The sequence below is a fragment of the Leuciscus leuciscus genome (assembly GCF_965113295.1).
Source record: "Leuciscus leuciscus genome assembly, chromosome: 13".
In the NCBI taxonomy this organism is placed as follows: domain Eukaryota; kingdom Metazoa; phylum Chordata; class Actinopteri; order Cypriniformes; family Leuciscidae; genus Leuciscus; species Leuciscus leuciscus.
This window is the reverse complement of record NC_138737.1, coordinates 14,663,370-14,674,735: the sequence shown is the minus strand read 5'-3', so window position 1 is coordinate 14,674,735 and position 11,366 is coordinate 14,663,370. Positions and strand designations below refer to the sequence as shown.

The 11,366-nt window shown below is 37.3% G+C and overlaps 1 protein-coding gene across 1 annotated transcript; it reads left to right on the top strand.

Moving 5' to 3' along the window:
- The first annotated feature begins 5,064 nt into the window (after positions 1 to 5,064).
- On the top strand, positions 5,065 to 11,231 carry gnat2 (guanine nucleotide binding protein (G protein), alpha transducing activity polypeptide 2). Its single transcript, XM_082189385.1, has 8 exons — positions 5,065 to 5,714; positions 7,469 to 7,511; positions 7,809 to 7,950; positions 8,302 to 8,459; positions 8,638 to 8,766; positions 8,974 to 9,103; positions 9,523 to 9,676; positions 10,406 to 11,231. The coding sequence occupies exons 1-8, from the start codon at positions 5,597 to 5,599 to the stop codon at positions 10,594 to 10,596; spliced, it is 1,065 nt and encodes a 354-aa protein (XP_082045511.1). The 5' UTR covers positions 5,065 to 5,596; the 3' UTR covers positions 10,597 to 11,231.
- Positions 11,232 to 11,366: the final 135 nt, after the last annotated feature.

The window sequence follows — 11,366 nt, the reverse complement described above, 5'->3', positions numbered from 1 at the left end:
TATGTCATTAAAGCTGCAGAACATAGGGTCTTCGAATGAAATCATACAATGGAGAAGTGAATGTTGAGAGATGCTTGCTGAGATTTCCTTCCTGATAAGCCAATGTGTATAACAGGCAGAGTACACTAAAGCACTGGGTTTATACCTCCCTCTTGTGGAAACTGACAGATATGCATTCATTGCCCAGAATGTATCCAAAAAAGATTGCAACAAAATATCAAAAGAATCATTTGCACATAAAATCAATATTTCTTGTGTGTGCAAATATCCAATGCAATCAATGGGGCAGAGCATATTACTGATGTCCACAAGCACAATGTGTGTCATGGGCAAATATCTCACAAGAGACTATGGCGTTTACTGTAGGCCTACAAGGAATGATTACATGTTATTATCACAATGGCAGTAAATTATCCATAATTCATTGATTCTTCTTACTATTTTTTTGTTTTTGTTTTTTTAGCTTTTAAATGTTCCTTTCTAAAAAAAAATCCTGCTGCATGTATACATTCAGAAAGTCTTCCAGGTTTGTGGAATCACACATTTGATCAATGGATTGACAGAAATCATTTCACTTTTCAATAGTGCATATCTGATCAGCTCCTGACGAACACATGAACTATTATTTGAATAATTCTCAAATAATTAACCATGTATTGCTGTCTTTGGAAGGCTTTTGTTTTCAAGCATATTAAAATGTACAAATTAATTTACATGCAATGCAGGGATTCCCTAATTATTTGCCATCTGAACCTTTTTGCAAGGTCAATAATAATACAATTAAGTGATTAATAATAATAATAATAATAATAATCAAATTACATTGACAGTTCTCTGATGTCAGTTAATGGTCACATGACATGCTGGTGAATTAAATACTTTTTTAAGAGTTTTATTTTGAATTTATTTATAATTTAATTAATCGCTTTTCATTAAACTCACGAACCCCAGTCTGGGAAACCCTTACGTAATGTAACATTTAATGCACTTCATGTTGTTGACAACAATGGGTGGAATACATCTTATTTCTCTTTGTATTTTTACATAAATATGGTACAAGATTATCCTATTCAATGTGATAAACGAGCTAGGACAAAAGTAATCTAAAAGAAATTAAATAGTAGTCAGATTATACCTTAAATGTGTAATGTAATGTATTATGTAACTACCTAAAATTTTTGTCATGTAATTTGGAATCAGTAACTGACTACAATTTGTAAGTAATCTATCCAGACTGTGTACAGTGTACATGCTACACCTTTATATGAGTGCAAGAATGAGTCTTTAATGATTCAAACAGTCCTTCCACTGGGGAAACCTCTCATGTCAAACCTCTCACACCTAAACTGTGTCAGGTCAGGTGTGAAAGCAGTTTGGGTCTCTGTAAAAGCATGCATTTAGCGGTTTGTTTGCGCATTTGAAACAGCGGGGGTGAGATGCTGCTGCCATGTCCTGTTTTAATTGCATTAGCATCAAGCATAATTAGCATAAGCATAAGCATGATTAAAATAACTAGCATGCTGCATTGAGCATTTAATACAACCTGTAGGAAATTCAATTCAAAATGCTTGTCTGTAATGCAATGTAAATTGTTTTTTTGAGACTGTACATAAAATACCATGCTTTAAATGTATTATATTGGTGATATGATAATAGTATGTTATTCAGTGAGCAAATATTGTAGTTCAACCTGCAGAAGAAAAAAACTACTGTACAAACGACACACAAAAAAAAAGAAGATATATTTCTGTACTTCCTATTGTCAATGAGTTCCAGATGTGTCTCAGCCGTGTCTATGGTCTACTAAGCTTGTGCTCATTCTTTATTCTTAGAATCCTCTCCTCATTCATCAGTTCTAACCAGAAGGGCAGAAAATAATCATCTAAATAATCCCCCTCCACTGTTACCCACCCCGACCCACGGAGGCCTCGGCTAGTAATCTTGTCAGCAGCATGGAAGCTGTGCTGGAGTGTTAGAGGCAGGGCTGGACCACAGAAACCCTAATGAGATTGGCTCTGATGAAGAGAAGGATACCATGATTAGCTTGCTATATTCCTCTTGGAAGCATTTAGGGATTTGGGTGCTCACAGCCTGCCACAAGCAGTAAGAAAAAATCTGCTTACCGAAAGTGACGTGGGTTGAAATCTCGCATTCACAGAGAAGTTGGTGTGTCCAATGATGGGGAAGCATTTACATGACTGCATGTGACTGCATGTGCTCCCGAGTGGGAGGGTCTGGATATGCTTCTGGTTTTAGATTTAGTGTAAATGGATTGTTTAAAATCAACTGTAAGGAGAGTTAAGGTTTCGCTGTGGAGTGATATTGTTTATTTACCTTGAAATGTAGGCCTGTTCATTTAGTTGAATTTTGAACTGGTTCACAGAACGCGATCCACTGCTTTTTAATCCTTCTATTCAACATAAAACTGCAAGAGATGGACATATTTGATCGCAGCTGTGCCGTGTTTTTATGACGTCGTGTCATGTAGGAAAGGTTAGGTTGGCTTTTAAAACAGTTGACCTTTCAATATCTCACAAAACCTCATATCAACACAGTGAATGAATGACTATATGCTCTTCTTAATTTTGTAATTTCATCTAAACATTAACATTGTAAGATTTAGTCAGTAGAGACCTAGCGTGTTGTTACCAATGTTATTATTTTTTGTAGCCTATAATTAATGGGTCTAAATTCTATTAGTCTAAATTCAGTTGCTATTTAATTTTAGATATAATAATCAACACTCAAATAACAATGCAAACATGTAAACTGCACATAAGGCAGGTTTTACATTAAATTCTAATTTATGTTTTTACTCCAATTCTTTGTTGAAATATAATCATTTACACACTGATTTTCATGACAGATTTTAAAGCATTAGTTTGTGGACATAAAATAATCAAGACATAACAGGTTAAGTAAAATATAATGAATATGCTAATTTAGTGTAATGCATATATTTAGCAAAAGGGTTCATTTCTCTTGCTGACTAACAAGCCATGGACGCGTGGACATTAAATGACTTGCCTGAGGTAAATGTAATGCTACGTGGCATATTGTTTACAAGCTATTATGTCTTTCCGTATTTGAAACACTGACTGAGCGATTACACTATATTTAATACGTTTCAGTAAGTTGTAGCAGCTACTGTATCGTTCAACATACCTTCAGATGTTCATTCATATTTATTAGGAAGAGAAGATGCTCGCGAGTCGCGCTCCGCATCCTCAACAATAGGTTGGGCGGGGCAGCAGGGGGCGGGGGCGTGTTCGGTACGCCATGAGAGTATCGCGATATACTCGCAGGTATCGCGGGTTTTCGGTTCGGTTTGAATATAGTTAGAACCCAAAACATTTCAGATATTTTCGCTATTCATTAAATCCTCTTTACATGTTGTGCTATGACAACTAAATTAACAAATGTTTCTGTTTATTTATATAACACATTGGCTGCATCGTCACCCTGCACATGCAAAACGTATAGACCTATCTGTTACAGATGCATATTGTTCTTAAGAGGGGCATCTTACCCCATCTTACCCTGACCAGTGTTGGGGGGTAACACATTACAAGTAACACGAGTTACGTAAAGCAACATTCTATTAAATTAACAATAAAATATCTGAGTTACTTTTTTTTTTTTTTTTTTAAGTAATGCAGGTTACTTTGTTTTCCCATGTATTGATTGATGGGTCTCCTGTCCTCATGTTGAGAGGAATCGTGAGTGCAGAGGCGCTGAGCGTTGTGAGTTAACATAATGGTTACTGTAGTTCTAACTAAATGTGAGCAGGCATTTACTCATCTCATTTGTGCAAAACAAATTAAGTATTCCTCAAAATCAATAAAAAACGTGAAATGCAAACTCAGAATATTACACAAACCTGCAATAATTAAATGTGTTAAATTACACAAATATACTTTATGTATTTAATCTCACTTTATTAACCAGTGTCGTTGCTTTTGACCTTAAAGAATACTAATGAGCAAAAAAGAAACATTTCAACAAACTTTATTCTCCTGCTATTCCTATTGCATATCCTATTCCTCTGCAATCCAGCAGAAGGCTTATTCATTTCAGGTGTGAAAGAGCATTTAAATTTGAAAAAAAAAAAAACTTTTATTTATTTGTTATTAAAAAATAGCCCAGCCCAGCCCAGCCCAGGTGAGAGAAAGTAACGCAACAGTGATGTAACGCATTACTTTCCATTGAAAGTAACTAATTAACGCAATTCATTACTTTTTTGGGAGTAACGCAATATTGTAATGCATTACTTTTAAAAGTGCTTTTTCCTCTTCAGATCTTTGCTTTAATGAACATAAGTTAGCAATAACCATTTTCCGTATTAATCCTTGGAAAATGCCATTAAGAGTCGATGTCACTATTCAAAACTGACCAATTAAAGCACCACATGAAATTGGTTTATAGATCAGTGAAATACACATAGAGAGAAAACAGCCGCCTGATATCAGAAAGGATGGCAAAAGTTGCTGAGTGAGTGTAGTAATGGCGATGGTAATTTTGGACTGCATTACTAGGTTGAGTCATTTAATACAAGCTTTCGGCTGGGATAAAAATAAATCAGTCTTCACAGCCCAATGAGAATAAATCTTATTGAGGATAGCGGACTGTTAATGCAGGTTCATTCCCTTGAGCACAGTGGGAGGTGGAGATAAAGATCTGTTCAATGGTGTTAAAGATGATGTTAGAGAAGAGAACAGCGATCGGATGGCAACTTCAGTGCTGCTTTCACCACTCCCATCTTTCGGAAACAAGACCTGTAAGTCCTCCTCCTTTACCTCCAGTCCCCCAAGATCAAGGTTACATAACGCTTGAAACTGGCTGTATGTGTGTGTGTGTGTGTGTGTGTGTGTGTGTGTGTGTGTGTGTATCACATGGAGAATGCTGTACATGTATCAACCCCACGGACAAAAAAGTCTGCCAAGGACAAGAGTAAAACCCTTCATCCTCTGACCTCTGCATCCATCAGAACTAAATCAACATCAGAGTTCACATACTTAAATATTTATAAGAAATTTTGTTTGTAAAACAAAACAGACGTGGAATTTGTACATATAAAATATGCATCATGGCATGTCTTCATTTTCCTAAAACTTCAAATATTGTGTATATATCAGCTCCAATTGATCACACACACACTTTAAATCACACTCCTTCATCTGATCAATGCCAAATGCTAGTTCACTAGAAGCATTGGTCCTAATTTTTACAACCTTCATTTCTGTCCTTGTTAGCTGAGCTAATAGGATTGGCTGGTTCACACAGGAAGATCAGTAAAGCCCTCCCCAATCCTAAGCTAAGACTTTTGAGGTGGACAAGGAGGAATTAGAGGGGATAGAGCAACCAAAGGAGGAAGCAGGGCAGTCCGCTTCAGTCTCTGTGCCTGTCTCTATCCACTTGTCCATCCCGAGGCAGGTCAGTCACACCTAGGAGAGGAATCAACACTTTTGCGACCCGTCCCCTATCACGATCCAAGGTACAGGGCTACCTGCATCCATTTCTCTGTCAGCAAAGCACAGGGAAAGCCGTCAAAATTTCTTACCTTGAGGAACTTGACAGGGAAGCGTCTGACGACGAGATGGGTAGTGGAGCGAGCGCAGAGGATAAGGAAATTGCCAAGAAGTCCAAAGAGCTGGAAAAACAGCTCCAGGAAGATGCTGATAAAGAAGCCAAGACGGTCAAACTTCTGCTGCTGGGTAAGAAATCAGTGTTTGACTCCTCCAGTACATTGGTGATGAGTTAAGGAATTTTGCCTCCAGAACCAGTTACTGATGCAGAAACTTCAGATGCTTTATGTACGTTTGTGCCTGCAACAGGTGATCACTAATACTAAATTGCAAGATAGTAAAATGCAGGTGAGACTACGAAGTGGGATTAAAAACCTAAGGTTTTTCTTCTGATTCTTTCTTTCTTTCTGGGATTAAGAGTTATAGATGCACTAGGGCAGAGTGTTAAGACATTCTGTAAGCAAAAGATTTTAGACAACCACAGGTTATGTAATTATTTCATAAATTATACATTGCATGTGTAATCAGTTGACTTCATAATTGCATACAAATATTTGTACAAATTTTGTTGTTGTGCGCCATATAACACATTAACTTTCGATTCATTTTACATGTATATTAGGTGATGCACATCAGCTCTTTTTCAGTTCATTTTTTAGCATCAATGATCTCAAGGTCTAATTAATTTATTAATGTTTTCAGTTTTAAGGATTTTCTAAATTAGCTTTTAAAAATGTTTGCACGATCGCAGCTTTCCTGCAGCAACATCTTCACTGCAAGTGAAGTCGCCTTAAAAGATCACAACCCGAGGAACACTGTGAATTGTGGCATATTGACAATAAGACCTGAATCCGATTACCGTGATGGTTTAAGCCCCGATCCTCTTAAGCTAGGGTTCAGTTTATCTTCCAATGGGAACGAAAAACAGAGAAGGCCAGTTTCAGTGCTCCTAAGTTTGTTACATCAGGACGCTTTAAATTAATTTGCAATTTCAGCAAATTACTGTGAGACAGATGCATTGATTAAATACTGACCTAATTTCTTCCAGCTCGACAAGCCACTTCCTGTCTGAACAGGAAGTTTGTAACCTGCTGTTCTCAAATAATAACAACATTGGTAAAATACAAAGTTAGAAGAAAGTAAATATAACCAATTAACTAATTGAATTAAGTACAGATACATGTTGCGTGTAGTGAATTTTGGAAATTAGTTTTGAAATCATTCTCAATACATTAAGAAATCATTTCTCTTGCACAATAAAAGTCAAAGAGTGTGCTAATAATGGTTGTGATGTGTGTTCCTACTTCCAGTTAGGAAGTAGACAGCTGTTTTCCATATAATCTAATCTAGTTGCTTAACTAAGCAGTCGTACAGGCAGAGATGTAACAGGGATGACGCAAGTTCTCTTAACACATCACCACAGCTACAGTTAACTCAGGAAGTAAAGGGCACAGAAGATTGACAGTTGCCACGGGAGACGGTTGAGCCCCACCCCCTCGCCCTCGACTGACCGAAGCTCCAAGACTAATCAAAGTGTCAGTGATCTTCTGAGAAGCTTTCCCTAACACAAATCCAATTGGGTCACTTTATAAGCAGGTTAAAGAGCCTTCCTCTGACCTGGACATCAGTGACAATCTATAGGTTTTCCTGACAGATTATCTCTGCTTAACATTGACCTTGTTATTAAAATATCAAATAAACAGTTAAATTCAGAGAAAGGCATTGTGTGTAAGACCTAAATTAGAGTCGTAACCACCATATAGACACATACCTAGGTGATATTCACATCAATATGAAATGGCCAAAGACCTTTGAACTAAGCTAAAAGTCACAGAGGGACATCATTTGTTTGAAAATATATCTGATGTTCGGTTTAAGAGCATTTGAGGGCTCCTCATTTGTTCTTATGTACGCTCACACATGTTTCTCGCTCTGTCTTGTAGGTGCTGGTGAGTCAGGGAAGAGCACCATTGTAAAACAGATGAAGTGAGTATAAATGCATTCAAAACAGAATACATGCTCAGAAGAGCCCATTACAGGTTGTGGAAGCACATTCGAGATATGTTTCATCTGAATTGAAAATCTCATCCATGCATTCTAGTTAAATAATTTCTTAACAATTGGTGTGCATTTGGGAAATGTCAGCACTTGCATTCATTTTTCAACACCTTGTAATGCCAATCTGTGACCACCAGGTGGTAGTGAATGTGGAGTCTGGCTGCAGTGTATAAATGAATTTACCTACAAATCATTAATCAAAAACACTGTTCTTTCCCCCCCAAGAATTCTCCATCAAGGTGGTTATACAAAAGAAGAACAAATAGAGTTTCGATCTGTTATTTTTGGCAATATTCTGCAGTCTGCTCTGGCCATCATCAGAGGCATGGAGATGCTGGACATCAACTTTGGGACACCATCTGCACAGGTCAGCCCAAACAACTCCAAAAACACCAATGATTAGTTTGTGGACATTCACATACCAACAAAATTCACACACTGAAACCCCACTGTTAAAGTCGGCATGCAATGAAAATTCACCCTATCCATTTTCAAAATGCATGTTTAGATCCTATTGTGAACAATTTATCTGTGCATATTTCATTTTTTAATTTATTTCATTTATTTGACCTCGTAATGTTTAATCAAAATGTCAAAACTGGACCTTCCAGTGAAAATCTGGCGCTACTTTCATTTCATTACGACATATTAAATTAGCAAACCAATTGATGACTGACCAGATGGTGCCTAACAATGCCCGTTTTACTGTCCCATGCAGGAGGACGGTCAGAAGCTCCAGAACCTGTCTGACTCCATTGAGGAGGGCACCATGCCTCCAGAGTTGGCAGAAGTCATCAAGAGGCTATGGAAGGATTCAGGCGTGATGGCTTCTTTTGAAAGAGCTGCTGAGTACCAGCTAAATGACTCCGCTGGATAGTAAGTACAACACTACCTATAAAGACAGCAATACCTATAAAGTTCAGTTGCACCTGAGGATGTAGTTAGACCATCTGTTTTTCACAGTATAGAGTTGTTATGCTTTGGAGCTTTTCAGTACTTTAGCAGATGTATAATTCAGGTGTCTTCAAATGAATTGCTGACTTATATTCCATAGCTACTTGGCCGAAATGGACAGAATCAGCAAACCCGACTACCTCCCTACTGAGCAGGATGTGCTGAGATCTCGAGTCAAGACTACTGGTATCATTGAGGAACAGTTCGGCTGCAAAGAGCTCCACTTCAGGTGTGTCTTACCTGCCTGAATTGATTGAAGCAACTTTTGTGCATGCTCTGTTAAAATTGAGAGCCATAAAAATGGTAATGTAATGATACTCAAGACCAAAAATGTAATAGGACTATCCATGTAAAAGGACTATTTTAAGTAGATTTCAGCAAAGAAAACTTAACCAAAGCTTTGAATGAAACCTTTTCATGTTCCTCTGGGCCGCAGGATGTACGATGTGGGTGGCCAGAGGTCCGAGAGGAAGAAGTGGATTCATTGTTTCGAAGGTGTGACTTGCATCATCTTCTGTGGAGCCCTGAGTGCTTACGACATGGTGCTGGTAGAAGATGATGAAGTGGTAAGTGCTTATCTTTAGCCAACACACTTAAAAACAAAGGTTCTTTATTGGCATCTGTGGTTCCATGAATAACCTTTACTGCCCCTGGAACCTTTCCATTGCGCAAAAGGTTATTTTTAGTGGAAAAAGATTCTTTTGATTATTAAAATGTTCTTGTGACTGTTGACTGTTAATTAAAGGTTCTTTAGGAACCCTAAATGGTTCTTCTACCAGCAAATGGTATTGCTGTGAAAATGTTTTGGAACCATTGTTTTTAAGAATGAGGAACAGACCTTACAGATCCTTTATTCAGCAAAAAAAAAATCAAGATCATTTACATTATAAATATCATAGAGCTCAAATTAATGGTTTGATACTGATGTCTGAGGCTCTAGGATTGCTTCTCAACTTAAATTATTTTGTTCCTCATGTTTTTCCAGAACCGCATGCACGAGAGTCTCCATCTCTTCAACAGTATCTGCAACCACAGGTTCTTCGCCACAACTTCCATTGTGCTTTTCCTCAACAAGAAAGATCTCTTCCAGGAGAAGATCAAGAAAGTCCACCTGAGCATCTGTTTCCCTGACTATGATGGTGAGTGAGGTCTCTATATAAATCACACCTTAAAGCAGTACTTTGCCCAGGACTTAGGCTAACTGTTAACTCACACTCCTATCATTCCAAACCTGTATGACTTTCTTCTGTAGAACATAAAATCATCCTGGCGAACAAGGACTGGGACTGACTAGCTTCAGAATGACAAAAAAGTAAAAGTACCATGAAAGTATAATAAATTAGGTCTTCTGAAGCCATTTGATAGCTTTGTGTGAAGAACAGAAATTTAAGTTGTTATAATCGATTTGACCAAGCTCTCCTCGGCAAGTTCAGAGAGACGTCTGATTGACAAATTAATAATTCTATTGAGTCGCATCTTTTCAGTGAACTAATTGATTTGAACCAATCACAACGGTTAACTGACTATTAGTGAATAATGACTTTCGGTCTGTTCCTAGTATGGCTTCCAATGGCTGGTGTAGACCTTTTATGGTGCTTTTGCATCCTTTTTGAAGCTTGACAGTCGTTCACTTTCATGCTATTGAAAAGATTTGTCAGGGTATTCCTCAGCGGAAGATAGAAGGTCATACAGGTTTGGATCAGCATAAAGGCGAGTAAATTAATTTCCATTTTTCAATGAACTAACTCATTAAAAGTCTGTATGTCTGCATTGTTTTAATCTATTGCAATTGGTATTGGAACTGTAAACACAAATACAGCCACTACCATGGGCGACTATGAGAATTGATGAACATCTTAATTTTCCAGGTCCAAACACATTTGAAGATGCCAGCGACTATATCAAGAATCAATTCCAGGATCTGAACATGAAGAAGGGAGTGAAGGAGATCTACGCACATCTGACCTGTGCCACGGACACAAAGAACGTTGAGATCGTGTTTAACGCCGTGACAGACATTATCATCAAAGAAAACCTTAAGGACTGTGGTCTGTTCTAAACACTATCGACTTTTTCAAAGGTACGTTCCCTGAAAAACATAAAGCAGGTTCTTACGCCCTGTTTACACTGGACATGAGCGGAACGTTAAACGTAAATTTCTGACTTCAGTTGACGGATTCCCCCATTTCTATTCTATTCAGAGCTACTCCAGCTACTTGATTTTATGCACAAATATTGATTTTATGTGACTTGTCTCCAAACCCATCTTGTGAAGTTTTTGGTCTCTGGTCTATTAAATCAAACCAGCTTTTGTTTCTAATATTTTGTATATGAATTAAAAAGTACAACCATACTAATAATAGTAACAGTCATACAAGCAATTTTGTATCAGGCGATTTGAAAATAAAATAACATTGAAATAAACTTGGATGCATAGTTACTCTTCATTTTACTATTGCTGAATTCCTCGACCTGGTACGTGGTAGCAAACATGCTTGGATGACGTAAAGTTTCCACGCTTCCAGTGAAGACAGGGTGTTATAACTTCAGAAAGTTCTGTCAAATCATTTAAATGAGAATTAGCTTTTTTTTCTCTGAATAAAAGAATTAACTTTATATGGAAGCTTGTTTCCGCAACTTAATAAAAAATCTTTAAAAAAGTAATTGCTACTTTTTATCTCACAGTTCTCAGAATTGTGTGATATAAAGTAACAATTGTGGATTATTAAGTCTATATCTTTATATCTGGAATTCTGACTTTTTCCCCCCTCCGAATTGTGACTTTTGGAAACAAGCTTCCATATCTTTAAGTGATGAACTATTTTTTTT

What these genes read in the sequence shown, in the direction of transcription:
- gnat2 (XM_082189385.1), top strand. Translation starts at nt 5,597, where the DNA reads ATGGGTAGTGGAGCGAGCGCAGAGGATAAGGAAATTGCCAAGAAGTCC. An exon ending in CTAAATGACTCCGCTGGATA is followed by an intron (nt 8,460 to 8,637) that starts GTAAGTACAACA and finishes TATATTCCATAG; the next exon opens with CTACTTGGCCGAAATGGACA. An exon ending in TGCAAAGAGCTCCACTTCAG is followed by an intron (nt 8,767 to 8,973) that starts GTGTGTCTTACC and finishes TCTGGGCCGCAG; the next exon opens with GATGTACGATGTGGGTGGCC.